Below are 17,751 nucleotides of genomic sequence, written 5' to 3' on the forward strand. Positions count from 1 at the left end.
TCAGTCTAAATCAGCATAATGATACGTTAAATTATGAATACAAACCCAAACAAACAAAATACACAACACATGAACAAACATTTATACATCTTTAAATTCAATCTGTACTGTAGCAGAATAAAGGTCATTATATTAATCTTGTATTAGCTTAAGATGTTTCTTACACAGTAGTCCTAGAACGACGTTTGTAAAAAATGACAGCGACCGCAAGAGCGACAGCAAGCAGCAGCAGAACAACACAGATTATTGCTGTAACTAATCTTGAGGTTGAACCAGGAGACTGATCTTGTTCGAGAGAGAAATAGAGATGGTCTATAAATATTTTATAGATTTTTTCTTCAATATTTTTAATTTTTGTTCTTCTGTATATCTATTTTAATATTATAATGAATGAAGCAAAAACAAAACTGAACATGCAGGTAATCAATGTTTGTTTTTTGTAATTAATTTATATATTTCGCTACCACACATTTATATATATTCTTTGTTGAAATTAAATATATCTGTCATTTCAATTAAACCAAATTTACTTGACATATTGTTTCTTACACTTCAAATTGTGTTATTGTGATGTTTTATCTAAATTAAGATGAAACTTTAATAAAAGGATTTTTTATATTGAAGCAATCTACTCACCTTTGACTTTGACACTGAATGATCTGTGTATAGTATATATGTGACTGCCGACAGTGATATCTACTTCATACGACCCAAAGTCTTCAGGTCTGATGTGTGTGATGATGAGATTTCCAGTCTGAAGATTTACATACAGTCTGTCTCTGAATCTCTCATGAACATCCGCATGTGAGACTTCTATTTCAGCTACAAGAGAGTTGTTGTGTCGAATCCTCCACATCATCTTCTCATCTCCTGATTTCTTGATAACATTATTGTGTAGAATGACAGAATCTCCCATCATCTCTGTCTTCACTTTATCTGTATCACCAGACACATCTGAAGAACAAACAGAAAGAGTTAAACTCAGAAAAGACAAATTAACAGAGACATCAAATATAATATTAAAATGAAGCAGTCAGCACTAAATGAAGTGATATTAGGCACTGCCCGAAAATAGTCCCCTGCAGTGTTGTGTGTAACTAGTTACTAAGTAATTAGTTACTGTAATTAAATTACTTTTCCTGAAAAAGTAAAGTAAGGGATTACTCTTATTTTTCTTGTAATCTAATTACAGTTACTTCTGATGTAACTAAATACTGTGTATGGACTCTAAACAATTATATATACTATAATACAAAAGTGGATTTAACATGGTTTAAGTTTACAATTCTCACTATTAACTGGTTGATTATTAGCATTAATATTAATGAGATGCTGGGTGTTTATTAATACTTAATAGCATATATTAATGCCTGATTCTGCAAAACCTTATTCTACATCCTTAACCCTTCCCATTTCTACCAATACTTAAAATGTATAACTTCTTTAGTATTAGTTGTTGGAGTATATTGAGGAAAAAGTAGTTAATAGTTAGTTAATAGAGAGAATTGGACCCTAAAGTGGGACCAGAATAATTGATGTATTTTTATTTATTATTTATTCGAGCCATTTCAAGCCTATCCTTGTATCATGTACTAAATAGGATTTAGAAAGTAATTAGTAATAAGTAATTAAATACTTTTTGGAGAAAGTAATTTGTAAAGTAATCTAATTACATGATTGAAGATGTAATTAGTAACTAGTAATTAATTACTTTTTTTGAGTAACTTACCCAACTCTGGTCCCCTGCCACTGAAAGTTACTAAGGGGACTATTTTCGGGCAGTGCGTAATATCCCTACGTCTGCTGCAGTCGCAAAGTCAAGCCAGAATGAGATTATAGTTCATAGCCATATCTGTCTAGAAAATTACAACTTTTAATTTTCTGTCGATCTTAGTACACGATGTAACTACAGAAGAGTCAAGTTTTAAATAGGAAAAATATCGAAACTCTTTGGTTATTTTTAGCGCAATGCTAATGGTCTAATCAGATTCAATGGATAGTGCTAAGCTAAGCTAAAACTGCTCCTGCCAGACGCGGAGATCGGCTGAATGCATTTCAAAACTGTAAAAATCAAATGTTTAACTCTAGAGGAGCTGGAAAATTTGTATATTTTCAAAAAAAGTGGAATGTCCCTTTAATTTAAAATGTACAAATATTACTTAATTTTGTAAATTTTTTACGTTGCTGGATAATGATGTATATATCATAATTATTCAAATAAAGCTTCTTATACTCACTAAAGATGAATGTCTTTGTTGTAGTCGCCCTGTTGGTGATCTCTAGTTTATAAACTCCATTGTGTTGAGTTGTGATGTTTGTGATGGTGAGATCTCCAGTCTGATTGTTCATCTTCAGTCTGCTACTGAATCTCTCATCAAGAACATCATCATATATTTTGAGTAAATTGGCGTCCCCGTTGATTCTAGCTATAAGATCCCAATGGTCTCCAAACCTCCACTCGATCAGATGATCTCTCTGTGTGTTAGTATTGGTGTGTAAAGTAACAGAATCTCCCTCATACACTAACACTGATTCACCTGTCACAACACCTGCAAATACAAACAAGAGAGTCAAAGATTAAACTCACATCTATAACACTGTTAATTTAGATCATTTATATCTTTACTAGTAAAGTCTCCTGTAGTCTACACATTAAGACTTGGACAATTCATATGTGCGCTTATTACTATATTATTACAGTAAAATTTCACCAGAATAGTGTGCATCATACCCCCCTGCTAATGTACGACCCAAAGTAAGTACAGGTCTCTGCAGAACAAAAAAGGGGATGTTTCCCAATTTGGGGTGTTTTCAGACTGGGATTAGGCGGTTTTAACCATCCAATCAAAAAGTATGGAAGCCATGAAAAGCCAAACATCATTATTTTTTCTTTTGCGTTTTCTCTTGATCAATGATTTATGTAGCCTACAAAAAATAAAATAAATAAATAAAAAAGAATACAGCATGTCACCTTTTCTGAGTGCCCGTGAGTACAGACGTATGGAAACATTTTCTTCAAGTACGCCTAAAAGAAACAAAATAAATAATTTGAAGTTGCTAGGGGCAGTTGAAGGGCAGGCAACTACATATCAATAATCTAATTCAGTCAGACAAATAAAATATGTAAAGCGATACAAACTATTTATTGTGCCAAAATTACAAAAAAGAAAAACATTTTTGGCGCAATCTATTCAAAAACTATGACGTAATCTAGAATAATTCACAAACCATTTTATACCATGCCATAATAAGAGTATTTGTTGCGCTTCAAAATATGTAAATAAGGGGTGACCCTGAATAGTCGAAGATTTGATGCATCGATAGGAGAAGCCTGATTCGACTACCAATCTCACAATCAAATCGTCGCAGATGTGTTATGAAATGAGGATCATTCAATTTTGGCCGTATATGGGTGCACACATTATCTGACTTCACATAACAGCTTTCTCCCAATATATTAAAATACAGCATATTATTATAATGCTGCAAATAATATGTGGAGTAGCAGCTTTCAATAAATATTTTTAAAATTCGTTAATACATCCAACAGCCGCTTTGACAGGGCTACGTCCATAAGAGGTTTCTAGGTTAATAAACCATTGCCTCTTTGTTTCTACATTTAAAAGACAAAGCTGGCAATTTTGGCAATACTTTCGTTCTTTTAATAATTTCTTTATTATTTTATTTTATTTTATTTTATTTTATTTTATTTTATTTTATTTTATTTATAAATCACTCTGGGTTATCTGATTTATCTTTTTGGCTTGTGTTTTGTTTCCGTGCACTTGAGGCATTATGCACATTTTTTCTGCACTTTGTTACTTCTGACCTTATTTTATAAAAAATATTTATTATAAACGTAAATTCTGATCTAATTTAAGTCTGTAAATTTTGGATTGCTTTTTGTTGTATCGATGTTGCGCTATTGCATGCTGGCCATGCTTGCGCATGCAATTTAGCCGAACGGGGCTATGTGTTCTGCATCTCATATTTAGGAGTTCATCAAACTAAACATTAAAAACGGATGTTTTTCGACGGGTATAAGTTTTAAAATGTATTTCAAACAGAGTGATTATCTTGTCAAAAGTTAAACTACAAAACAGGTACGCCGTTTCTTTAAAGCGACACCATGTAATATTTCAACCTTCATAATAAATTGTCAAGACCCTTGTGATAGTACATCGACTTTAAATAGGTTGAATGACATGTCTACCATAGCCTGAAGGGGTCTGTATCGCTTTTACTCGTACTTTAAAACTTAGGGTTTCTGGTAGTAACCAGAGCACCAAAAAAACTACAAAATTCGACTGCTTTACGGCATACGTCACTTCCTCCACACAATTTTTTATTTGCGTGAATTTTGCTGGAGGCTACTGAAGGAATGTAGAGAGCAACTGCTATTATGTGACTCTGTGGCACCGTGTTAGTGTCATGTACCTCTGACACGGGGACCCGGGTTCGATTCCCCTTTCAGTCAATTTTTTATATAAACTCACGATCTTGATTTATACATAAATGCGATCTTCTTTATAAATGACGGCGATTATCTTGCATATAGTTCACTGTTTACTCAGATGCTGCGTTCACGTATTTATCTTTCTTTTACTGTGTCTATTGTATTTACATTACAATCCAGGATGCTATAGCAGTCAAACATGCTCAAACTCACACAGTGTAAAACCAAACCCTATTCATTCACCAATCAGATCCGAGCGTTTCTCTCTTCTCTCTTCCTCATTTGCTGCGTTCTGCTGTCACTCACGTGACGTATAACAAAGCGGCAGACGAAGATCTAAACACATCGGTGTACTTGGATTTGGAGCGACAATTTTCACACAAAAGAGAGGTAAAACAAGCGCCATTGCGGAAAATCCTGGTGGCGAGGGAGAGAGAGACAATGCAACAATATTTGTTTCGAAAAAGGCAAGGAAATACTTCTGGTCGTTTCTCAATTGGAAGGCTGCAGCCTCCGGAGGTCAAATATGTAGGCTGCATACGTCATGAAGCCTGGTTTATTAAGGTAAACTGAGCATTACATTCGCAAGTCATAAGCATACTGCAACAATTTACGATTAACTAAGTATAATAGTCAACTTTATAATTGTTAATATTCTGAAATAAGACAGTCTTGATGACGAATGCAGCTTAGAAATACAACATAGGCAGTTTTTCCCAAAATGGTGGCCGTGGGGCAAAGTGAACCAAATGCTGTGGGGTAAACTGAACCAGCGGTTCAATGTACCCCACCACGATGTTTAGTTAAAAAAATTTAAATAGAGCAATTAACATTATTATTATTATTACCCTTCCAAATAGGGCAAAAATAGACAATTTCATTAAAATGACAAATCCTAGGGTTGTAAATGGACATTTAAAAACGTTTCTGAATAATGTTTGCACTTAATAAAGTTACATACCTTCTATGTAAATATCAAAGAACAATTTAACACATTATTTCAATGCATTCTTTGGCACCCTTAAAATTAAAGTTAAAAATGGTGTGAATTTTTTAACTATGTTCAGGTTTAAACAAAAAAAGTCAGTGGGTCAGTTTACCCCTTCACATTGATCAACTTACCCCTCAGCTGGGGCAAGTTGAGCCACAAGAGCACTTTTTTTTGAGACGCCAACTTTTCAAAGTCCTTTGTTATAACGGCATTCTTATCATTTCATTTGACAGGAGACGTCCTTAAATAAAGTTTGATGTTTTTGTTTGACTTCTGTCTAATTTTTTCATGCAGATAAGGCAACATATGTAAAAATTGCCTCATCTTACCCCACTCTCCCCTATAAGGCACTCAATTTGAGCCAATCAGATAAAGAGGTGGAGAGACACCTACTTTAATTGGAAGACACCGCAGATACCTTCTCACCCACAAATCCCAAACAGAAAAACGAAAAATACACAAAAGAAAATCGCCTAGTTTTCATTTGTTTAAAATTTTCATTTTTTAAGACAATTTAGTTAAAGTTAAGAAAATTATAGAAAATTAAATTGTGAAGGAAAAAACATTGACCTGTTGCAGCAATGTTTACAAATGAACATACCGTTAATAAATAGCGAGAAGATGGAGAGTGAAACGATCTTCTTCATGTAGTTATCAAAGTATTTCAGTGTCAGGCTGGTTTCCATTACACATTTACGATACCTTTGTCTTCAAAACTGTCGAAATGTCATCAGAAATGACAAAGAATTAACGGTAACACTTTACAATAAGGTTCATTAGTTAACATTAGTTAGCTACATTACTTAACATGAACTAATCATGAACTGCACTTATACAGCATTTATTAATCTTTGTTAATGTTAATTTCAACAATTACTAATACTTTATTAAAATCTTGTTAGTTAATGCACCCTGAACTAACATGAACAAACAATTAAAGCTTACATTTTTATTAACTTACTTACACTAACAAAGATGAATAAATACTGTAACAAATGCATTGCTCATGGTTTGTTCAAGTTAGTTAATACATTAACTAATGTTAACTAATGAAACTTATTGTAAAGTGTTACCGAATTAACGTTAGCTGCAGTAGCTACTTGCACTTCAGACTTGCACCCTCTCACACAAAGCGCTGCAGTGACTTCACTTCGTCCCGACCTGCATTTTCTGATGTGCTTGTCGATATCGCAACATCAATGTATTGTTGTCAATACTTCCGACCGCTAGTGATGGAAGATTTGAAGCGATGCTTGGCTTTGCAGCGAGCACCACATGTTATGGATAATAAAATGGTCATGCCTCAAGTCACCACATAGATATGTCGCCCTTGGGGTTCTAAGCATGCGTCAAAACCTCCGCCATCTTGGAACAGGGCTTCTTCTTCTTAGGTAGTTTTTACTGGCAGTTTGCAAACAGTGTGCATTACCGCCATCTTCTGGACTGAGGTGTGAACTCCTTGGGAAATCAATTATGTTACTCTACTACGGAGGTGAGAAAAAATTAATACAATTAAAGTTAACTAACTGGGTTGGAACAGGGCTCTTGTCATAGCTAGGTTAAAGCTGCTATCTCCGCCTGTCTGGCGATGCCAGACTTTTGTGCTGCGTGTGGATGTTAGGCTAGGGTGAAAAATTCGGGACAGTCCCGAAATCTAAGCTGCTGTCCCGAATCCCGAATCCTGCTCTAATTGTCCCGAAAATCATACTGAAGCAAAATCTTAATCCCGAATCCCGCTTTAATTTCCCCGAAAATTATACTAAAGCAAAATCTTGAGTAGTGTAGTTGTCTGATAAAACATGAGCGAGGAGGTTAAGTCATCCTGCAGCCAGCCCCAGCCGGCTGCTCATTGGCTGCAGCCAGCCGCCGCCGGCTGCTCATTGGCTGCAGCATCTTGCTTTTATACTGTAGACTCTCATTGTGCTGGCAGCAGTTAAAACCTCCGCGAAATATGCTGACGTTGTATTGTTTCTATTAATTTATCTAATTCATCTATATACACAAAGACAATAGGACCTTTTTGTTTTATATAGTTGACTAAGAGAGCGAAAGTTGCAGCAGCCGCGAGGACAGTTGAAAGTGCAGGCAGTGACAGTCAGTCGCGTGAAGGAGTCAGATTGGTCGAGGGCACGCAAAGCACTTTGTTTAAAAAATACTTCTATGCATATTATATAAATTGATACGCATATGTACTTATAGTAATAAAAATATGATTAGTTCAGTAACTTCAGTTTGAAATTCCTTATTTTTATTATTAAGTAAAATAAAGAAAACTATTATTGTATAAAGTATAAAATACTATACGTATTATATCAATTTATTTATAAGCATATGTACTTATATTAATACGATTGATTCAGTTTGAAATTCATTGTCTTTTATTATTAAATAAAATTAATAAATAAAACTATTATTGGATGACCCCCCCCCCCCCCCCCCGTAACGTCTGACATCCCCCCCGTCCAGAATTTCAGCCAATCTCATCTGGTCACCCTATGTTAGGCATACTAGCACTATGCATTATAGTTAGATAAAGTAGATTTTCATAATATCAAAACTTTTATTTTTTTCTGGACTCAATGCTAAATACATGTCTGACTGTTAAAACGAAACAAAAGAAAACACAGAAAATCGAATTCATGACAATTTAAAGTTTTTTTATTTCTTTTACACCATTGCCTACAATGATGTGATGCGGTTTTCCCCTTTTTCAATATGGCGGCTCTTTTTGACGCATTCGGTCCAATGAACTGCCGTAGCAAAGGCGACATCTTTGTGTGTGTGGCTGCGTCCGAAAACTCTAAATTGCTGCCTTCTGAGGCAGCTTTCCAAGGCATCAAGGCATGTCCGAATTCAATGTTTGGTTTACTTCCTGTCTCCTGAGATACCTATGCGCGGACGTACATTAAGAATGTGATTGGTCGAGTCCGAAAAAATAAAATGGCGGCCAAGGACGCGACTGGACCACCAATTTAGTGTAAATAAAGGTATATTTTCACTTTTTACACCTTTCAATTGCATTTCTAGCGAGAAATTAGTATTGTAGTTTTCAAATATGTGATTAGTTATCACAAAGGCGCTCTCTGTTTAAATTTCAAACACGCTGCCTAGAAGTGTGTCCGAAAGTCTTTCTCTGAGCTACCTTCATGCCTCCGAAGTCATTTCCTCATGAGGCAGCGAGGCAACGAGTCACTGCCTTGAGTTTTCGGACGCAGCACATATCTATGGTGTCACCTGTGCCATAGGGCTTCTTCTGATGTTTTAGTTGGCAAACCAAAGTATGGTGCACTACCGCCACCTGCTGAACTGGAGCAAATATATGCAAGTAGAGATAAGTATCCCAGAGTGTGGCCTGGACGATACAGCCAATGACAAGCAGTAGCAGATCGACGCGATCTCATTCATTTCAATGGAAACCTGGCGATTTCCGGCGAAACGAGCGAAAGTGACCAACACACTGGGGTTACTCAGTAGAGAGAGAGAGAGAGACACTTCTCCATACTGTGTACATGTTAATAAAATATTATCTATTTGATGGTCTGTTAGATCACAATGCTTACATTTTCATGTTGCATGCTTTCCTATTTAATAAAGGAAATTATTTTGTCCAATATGTCCAATTCAAAGACGTGTAGGGGAGAGTGGGGTAAAGTGAGACATTTTTTACATTTGCTCCCCTCTAAGCGAGCTAAAATGATATATCAGTCAAATTTACACATTTCCCATTAATTCAGGATGTTTCCTAGCTATGGAAATTACCAGAATGTATTCAGGACGAAGAGCAGTGAAAATATGATTGTTTTAAAAAAAGTGGTCTTGTGTCTCACTTTACCCCAGCTTAGGGGTAAACTGAGACAGACCAGAAAAATCAAGGGGGTAAAGTGAACCAGCTCGGGGTAAACTGATCCACTTACTTTTTCCACTCTGAAACTACCATAACAGCACATATTGTAACAGATAAAATCCCGACGGCTAGCTTGACAACCACACATTCCAGAACTAATGTTGGATTAGTAAAAGAATCAAGGGGATTGGTCAATTAAAAACATTATTTTTCTAAACACTTGAAAGTACAGTAACTCTAACCCAAAATCAAATACAACATAATATAATTCAAAAGTTATATTTTTTGGCCAGTTTTTGCCTTTATTTAACAGTGAGTTTTGGAGAGGACAGGAAAGGACAGGGAGGAGAGAAGGGTATTGGATCGGCAAATGACCACGAGCCGGGAATCGAACTCGGGTCCCAGAAAGTGTGAAAGCACCACATGTCGGAGCGCTGCCCACTGTAGACCATTGGCTCCGACAATTCAATTTTTTTAAATTAACATTCAAATGACATATAGAACCAGTTAGATTAGAACGCAGTCTGGGGGTCAGAACAAAGGACCCTTAGAGCCAGCTAGTGTCTGCGGGTCAGCGCAAAAGACAATCTGAACCATCTATCAATATTTCTATCCCTTGCAGCTCCTCTTACTGTGGGTTCACACCAGACGTGAGTTCAACCATTTGCGCAAGCAAACCACATTCAAAGCCAATGCAAAGACACGACCAGACGCATCCCCGCGTGGGGCGACGCGAACGACGCCGTGTGGGCGGAGCGTTTGCCGCGAGGACACGCGCTGTTCGCCTCAGGCGTGTCTTCGCCCAGGTTGAAGGTGTTTATCTTGAGCGAGGAATTTGCATGACACAGTGTTGGGTCCCGTGAGTGATCTGGAGTGAGTAGTGCTACGTACACACCAAATGCGGGGCATCGTGTTACTTGATCTAGATTACTCGCAGGATTTAACATTGTGTAATGCGAATTTTTCGCTCGAGTTGAATATCTTCAAATTGGGCGAAGACGTGTTTGCGGTGAATAGCGCGTGCCTTCGTGGCAAACACGCCACCCATATCACGTAATTCGCATCGCCACACGCGAGGACGCGTCTGATCGCGTCCCTGCACTGACTTTGTATGTAATGTACTTGCGCAAATTGTTGAACTTGTGTCTGGTGTGAACCCACAGTACCACGATGCCTCGCGTTTGGTGTGTACGTAGCATTAGAGACTTCTTTCCTTCCTTGACCTAAGCAGCTGCACTCTCCATCTCCTCAAGGGGTGTTTTTCGCCAGGCTTTCTTCCTGGTGTATTGACTAGGCATAATGTTTTTTCTGCAATGTTTATAACATTAAAAATAAAACATATGTAATGTAATATTACATTAAAGTATGTTTTAGACTAAACTGAGCTTGTGCCTCATGTCTCACTTTACCCCACAGCATTTGTCTCACTTTACCCCACCGCCACATTTTGGAAAAAAACTCTCTCTCTTGGAAATTCAGGCTTATCTTCAGCTAGCATCAACACAAGGTTTTATATGTTGGTAGTTCATAAACATGTGTGATATAAGTTTTTCTACCTGAATCAATTTGCTTTGGCACAACAGTTGATTAAGTTGACAGCAAGAAAATTTACTTTTACAAGCAAAAAATATATTTTTGTGAAAAAAACATGCTAACCACAGCAGCATGAGGTCCTGTCCTTTATGGCCAAGGGGAAATTTGAGGGGCTTAAAAACATAATAGTCATAGGACCACAAATGTGTTCCGTTGCCTAGATACAGGGGGTGTCTCACTTTACCCGATGATATGATAATACCTTCTTTTCTGTTCTTAAATGCACTTCTTCCATTTTTTTTTTGTACAAATTGTTGAATACTATGAAGATGCTATCAGTAGCCTATTCAATGTTTCTGGCCACTTCAATCTTTTACTTTGGACTGGACCTCTTTTTTACTTATATATCCACTTGTATATTAATATCTGCAAGATTTGGAGCTTACTTAGATAGTTTATCAGCCACATCACTGCATTACTAATTCTTAATAAACATTGAAGAATAGCATATATGATATCTTGCTTTAATGATTTTAGACCAATTGCAAGGCTTGAAAGGAAATTATTTATATGTTGTATAGTGTTGAATAGTGTGAACGAACCGATTCTGGGAAAATCACTGGCAGTGTGAATGAACCAAATCCTAGATGCATTTTCTCTGTATTTTCCGTAATGTTTGTGTGAAAAAGGGCTTTAGTCCTCTTACCAGGAGTGATCCCAGAACATTATGGGACGTGTTTGTGTTCAAACGGAAGCCTGTTTACTAATTTTACAGATATTTTCTGGGACCAAGGTGCTGTGTGAATAAGGTTTTAGTGAAATGTATTAAGTGAGGATTTTAGTTTATATTTAGACGTAATCTTATTTTAATATTGTCTATTTCTCAATAAAAAGCCTGCAGCCTGCGGAGATGCATTTGCAGGCGACATACGTCATCAAGCCTGATTTATTTCAGTAAACTGAGCATTATATTCGAAAGTCATAATACAAGTTTACACATTTGTGACTATTTGTCTGCAACTTCAAGTTATATAAATGAGAATATTGAAAATTTACAGTAAAAAAAATTGGCAGTAGCATATGGCACATCCAATTACCCAACTAAATAACATTTAAACCCATTCAATTTTAGTCAGCTTAATCTAACGTAAATTTAGTCTACAAAAATCTCATGGCATTTAGTTGAGTAAAACTATAAAACTAAAACAATTCAGATGACTAAAATATGACTTTAAGGAAAGGCAACATATTCAACAGAATAACGCTCTCTACTGGTCATCCTAAATATAACACTAGCATTTTACTATAAATATTATCAATCCTGCCTCAAAAATACAATTTCGAATGATTGTAGAACAACTTTGTTTCATAAAAAAATAGATACACATATTTGTGTAAGTTGTATTTTAATTTATTGTATTTTATTTGAGTTTGTATGGCTGCTACCTTGGCCATTTTGGATTATTGATATCAAATGGGACTTCCTGGATAAATCATTTTTCAGCATTTTTCAGATTCTGCAAGGTGATCTGAGTCTGTTCGCTTTTGTGGTTCTTTTGTGGATAGATTTCTTTTTGACATTCAAAAGCAGTGAGGTCCCACAGTCGTAGCATCAATTTTATAAAATATACAGAAAAGAACATGAGAAAAGTAACTTTTGATCTTCACATGACATTCAGAAGACCCAGATGAAGTCACTTACTCTTGAAAATGTGACTTGTGGGATATTCCTAAATTTTTACAGGGGGGAACGTGTTGAGTAAGAGAACTGAGCGAAATCCTGGGGACATAAATAAAATGTGCATTTATAAAATATTATAACTTTTAGATGGTAAAAAATATTTAAATATGCAAAAATGCAAAAAATGAAAGATATCTAAAGAACAGTTTGCTTTATATTTAAATGTAAAGTATAGAGATAAAGAGCAGGGACAGATTAAAAAAATGCTATTTTTCAGTGTTCTGTGTAGTTTTTATTAATGTTTTAAAATATTTAGTTTAAATTTGGTGTTCGATTAACATGCAGGACACTTTGCTTAATAATAAAATGCATTTTACATATAATGAGCTGGGGACAGAAATGGCACCGATTCGGTGCAATGACCAATAACTTGACAAGTTCAGTGGAAACAACAGAGAGAAAAAAAAACACAGAGGTGTTAAACTGGAAGTATAAAGCACATGAAGAGTAAGTGAGAGCTCACAGAGACGTCTTCATCTCATTCACTGCAGACGACAACACAACATCTGATGAAGAAAATGTTTCTCATGTTTGTTTATCTCTCTTTGTGTTTCTGCTGTCTGATGGGTGAGTTACAAACATATTTTATATCATATTTAGGTGCAGTTTATCTAGAAAAACGATAATCTGTTACTCAGCAGATCTGCCCTTGCTTTTATACTTTTAATACAATCAGATTTTATGTTTATGATCTTACATCAATGAAAGAATTTATTAAATCGATCTCTCATCAAAAATTATATTTATCTAAATAATGGCAAACACAAAAACTGTAACTAAAACAGAGAGGGACTGTCAGTCAGCTTTCCTAACGTAAAGTAACGTATATAAGTAAAATAAATAAATGCATTAAACAAACACATAATTTTTCATGATGTTACATCGGATTTGCAAAAAGCACAAAATAAAATTTTTGATCAAAGATCTTTAACGTGTGTGTGTGTTCAGGTGTGTTTGGTGATGAAGTGAAGTCAGTGTCAGTGATGGAGGGAGATTCTCTTACTCTACACACGAATATTACTGAAATACAGAGTAAACATGTGATAATGTGGAAGTTTGGACCTCAAGAGACTCGTATAAGTAAAATCAATAAAGAGGCCAACATGATCTCAATATATGATGATGTTCTTGATGGGAGATTTAGAAACAGACTGCAGGTGAATAATCAGACTGGAGATCTCACCATCACAAACATCACAACTCAGCACACTGGAGATTATCACATGATCATCAGCGGCAAAAAAGACTCTTACTCATACAGATTCAATGTTATTGTCTATGGTGAGTAAAGATTTGCTGTTGACATATAAACTGTCAAATTTATCTTAGCAGTATAAACTAATTTCTTTTTTATTTATTAGCAGTTCGTCTGCCTGTTCCTGTTATCAGCAGAGTCTCTTCTCAATGTTCTTCATTATCATCATCAAACTGTTTATTATTGTGTTCAGTGTTGAATGTGAGAGATGTGAATCTTTCTTGGTATAAAGGAAACAGTTTATTGTCCATCATCAATGTGTCTGATCTCAACATCAGACTCTCTCTACCTCTGGAGGTTGAATATCAGGATACAAACACATACAGATGTGTACTCAACAATCCCATCACAAACCAAACTCAACATCTCAACATCACTCAACTCTGTCAGATGTGTTCAGGTACAACAGCTGTGATTATTAGTGCTTATTTACTGATCTAAGATCAGACTCAGTTACAATAATATATTTTATTATTTATTACAGGTTTATTACAAGTTGTGATCTGTTGTGTTGCTGTTGGATGTCTGATTATTGTAGCTTCAGTTCTGATCTTTCGGATCTACAGGAAACACACAAACACACAGCAACAGGGTAAATACTAAACAATACAATTTGTGAAGAAACAAAGATAAGACTTTTTTTCGATGCTTTTGTCTGTCTGTGTTGTTGTAACAGTTCAGATCGATGAACAGGAAATCACGTACGCAGAAACAACTTTCCATCAGAAACAAAGATGTAAACCGGTGAGATCTAAAATCTGTCACTCATAAACACACACAGCTAGCACTTAGCAAGTGAAGCTGAAGGATTCAAGTGTTTTTATTTATCAAATATAAAGTCAGAGTTGTATAACCAGTAGTATAACCGCTTCATGGACATAATGTGTAAACAAAGTGCAGTATTCAAGTGACAATGTTGGTATATTGAATATCTAAATGATTTATATGTGAGACATGTTTGTGTTAAGAGATTGAGTGCCAGACTTACTAATTTACTAATTATAATGTAAAATTCCAAAAAAGTGCTGATGGGAGTGGTAATATCTGCGGGTTATGTAAAAAGGCACAAAATAAATAACACAGGCGCACAGCTGATTGATCTACTAAGAGCAGCGCAAATTAGTTCAGGGTCACAAATAAGCAGAGCTGATGAGGTGCGGGGGATCTACTAACACCTGATGCGCTTGAGCTCAGCACCATGTACATTAGGCCTACAGCTATTTTTGAAAAATATGTTCCTCTGGCATGCCAAATAAACTGTAAAATGTTAAAAAATCCCATGCCTTGTACCACAAGCTCTCTGATCTGTGTGATGCCTCCTACTATCAACAATTGCAGATATTTCAAGCGCAAAATGATTTAAGACTTCGGCATTAAATAATGGTATAATACAAATATAAAACACACAAACATAAGTAAATTGCGTTGCTTGAGTGATTTAAATAATTTCCTTCCATTAATTTTGCGTCTGAAAGGGAAACTCCTAGAAATTCATGTGCAATAATCTTTAATAATTACAGATATTTATTTAGCAACAAAATAAGAGTATGGTTCATAATCTGACCCTAAGTTTAAGAACTTGATAGTCTGGGGGAAGAAGCTCCTCCTAAGTCTCTCAGTCTTTGTCATCAAGGTACCTGATGGCAAAAGTGTAAAAAGACAGTTAACGGGGTGTTTTGAGTCCTTGATGATTTTAACAGCTCTGCTTTTGTGGCGTTTGTGATAAATGTCATGCAGAGGTGGTAGATGAGTTCTCAGCTAAGTTCACTCTGCAGGTCTTTGAAGTCTTCACTGGAACTTTTCCAATACCACATTAGCTATGTTTCCATCCACATTTTGGAATATCACATAAAAAACGTTGAATGGAAATGCCAAGATGCGCATAATTTCTAAAAATGTGCATAAAAATGTGCGCTCAATTGAGTTCGATACATTTCTTATCCGAAAAACGTGCGTGACATAGCATAGCATAACATATAACATGTTGGTAATGTCAGATTATTTATCACACTGTCTTTAATCCTTTCATGTATACAAAACATTACTACTTTGATTATAAATTTGTAATAATTTTATAGATATTTAATGTTGTGTTTTTATGGTTGTGTACAGAGAGCTTCAGTGGAGACCAATGTGATGTATGCCGGACTCATGAGACGATGACCATACTTCAAACAAAAACTGTAAAATATTATCAAAAACACAATGATTAAAATAATAAAGAATCAAAGTGGGTTTAAAACAAAATGGGCCTCATTTGAAGAGTTCAGATGCAAAAGCTGCTAAAACGCTATACTTTTGTTAAAAATGAGATAGTGATTGTATTATACGTAGGGGGTAATTTTTTTATATATTATATATAATTAAAAAAAATATATATATATTTAAATATTAAAAAAATAACTTTTATTTTGTATGTAATTTTATTTTGTATAACTTTTATTTTGAATAATCTTCGCCTAGCGCTAAATATAATTAACAAGAAATTATGCCAGACGCAATTAGCGGGTTTAGCATCGGTGCTCTACATAGCTCACACACACACGCACGCACGCACGCATTAAATTAGATGGCTGTTATTGCGTATTTCTGTAGTAAATACTAAATTAATTTATTCTGTGTGCGAAAAAATGAGAATCCCATTTTCCATTTTTTAAAGTAAACAAAAAGAATATTTTTTAACTTTTTCTTATTATTCAGACAGGAAACGGATAAACCAAACATCTTCACGCTAGATGATAACTTAAAACTTCTGTAAATGAGGTGAGATCTGACGTGAGTTTTTATCGTAACAATGGCTCATTTTTGTCCATATTGCTAAGTCTTGCGTGGAAACGACCGTACGTTTTCTGTCATACGCTCGTTTCATAAATGAGGCCCAATGTTAAACATTTATTTTTGTCACTCAATGCTTTACCTCTGGGTTGAAGTTCAAACTGATGTGGAAAGAAATGTGGTTTTGTTCTGCTGGTGGACATGAGACATGTGTTTGACTAATAGTGGCTGATGTGTATCTGTGTGTGTGTACAGCATGTGAGAGGTCAGACTTGTGTGTGTGTGTGTGTGTGTGTGTTTAGCAGTTTTCCACTCTACAAAAATAAATTTACTATGAATTATCGATTTCATCAATGCAAATAAACTTTTTTTTTTAATTAAACTGTATTACTGTGAACTGTGAATGTAAAATAAAGAGATTTATGACTCATGACATGCTAGATGTGTCGCTTTAATGCTGTTGCTCAGAGCATTGTTTCATTCCCAGTAAACATAAATACTGATAAACATCTTGTAATGTTTTATAAGTCACTTGCAAAATGCATAAATGTAATTGTATTGCTCATGCTTTGATTGTGCAAACAATACTAACTTTTTCCAGCTTTGGCAAGAGACTAATCTTTATATCATGGCATCACACCTCTTCATCTCACACATTAGCCACATGTGCCATCCTTTACCCTTTGCTAAAAGATCACATCCTGTTTTTGTCAATGTCAGGGACAAATATATTTATGCATTTGGCAGACGCCTTAATCCAAAGTGACCTACATTGCATTACTAGGTATACATGTATCAGTGTGTGCTAATGCAATGCTTTACCACTGAGCCATGGAAACTTACTCTGGGGAATTTTTGATTTTTTTTTTAAACTTAACAGGAATTTATGTGAATTATTTGGAAATGTGTATAGACTTTATCATATCGAACATAAAAAACATGTTGTTTGGTCATAAGCAGATACTTCCTGATACTCCTGTAATCCTGATACGCTTGTCAAGCCTGGATAAAACAAAAAACACAAAATAATATTGTTTTTAGCAATGAAATAGGTGCTCTTTAAGAGAACACATGCAAAGATAGACATTTTGACATTTATGTGCAGGATTCAAGAAATGATCTGTGCATGGTATGGAAGAATGCAAGTACATGTAGG

General features: G+C 35.4%; 1 protein-coding gene and 1 long non-coding RNA gene across 2 annotated transcripts in view; one reads left to right on the plus strand and one right to left on the minus strand.

The window, feature by feature from the left end:
• Window positions 1-6,858, minus strand: part of LOC129452792 (uncharacterized) — a 77,426-nt gene extending 70,568 nt beyond the window's left edge. The window contains exons 1-3 of the mRNA XM_073861940.1: window positions 6,049-6,858; window positions 2,238-2,549; window positions 637-954 (exon numbers count right to left, since the gene is read on the minus strand). Coding sequence (XP_073718041.1) covers window positions 637-954; window positions 2,238-2,549; window positions 6,049-6,133 — 715 coding nt within the window. The 5' untranslated portion in view covers window positions 6,134-6,858. The remainder of the gene's footprint in view (window positions 1-636; window positions 955-2,237; window positions 2,550-6,048) is intronic.
• Window positions 6,859-14,220: 7,362 nt separating this feature from the next.
• On the plus strand, window positions 14,221-16,371 carry LOC141359463 (uncharacterized). Its single transcript, XR_012365917.1, has 3 exons — window positions 14,221-14,412; window positions 14,497-14,564; window positions 15,933-16,371. It is a non-coding gene; the product is annotated as an uncharacterized lncRNA (long non-coding RNA).
• Window positions 16,372-17,751: the final 1,380 nt, after the last annotated feature.

The sequence above is a fragment of the Misgurnus anguillicaudatus genome, chromosome 23 (genome assembly GCF_027580225.2).
Source record: "Misgurnus anguillicaudatus chromosome 23, ASM2758022v2, whole genome shotgun sequence".
Classification (NCBI taxonomy): Eukaryota; Metazoa; Chordata; class Actinopteri; order Cypriniformes; family Cobitidae; genus Misgurnus; species Misgurnus anguillicaudatus.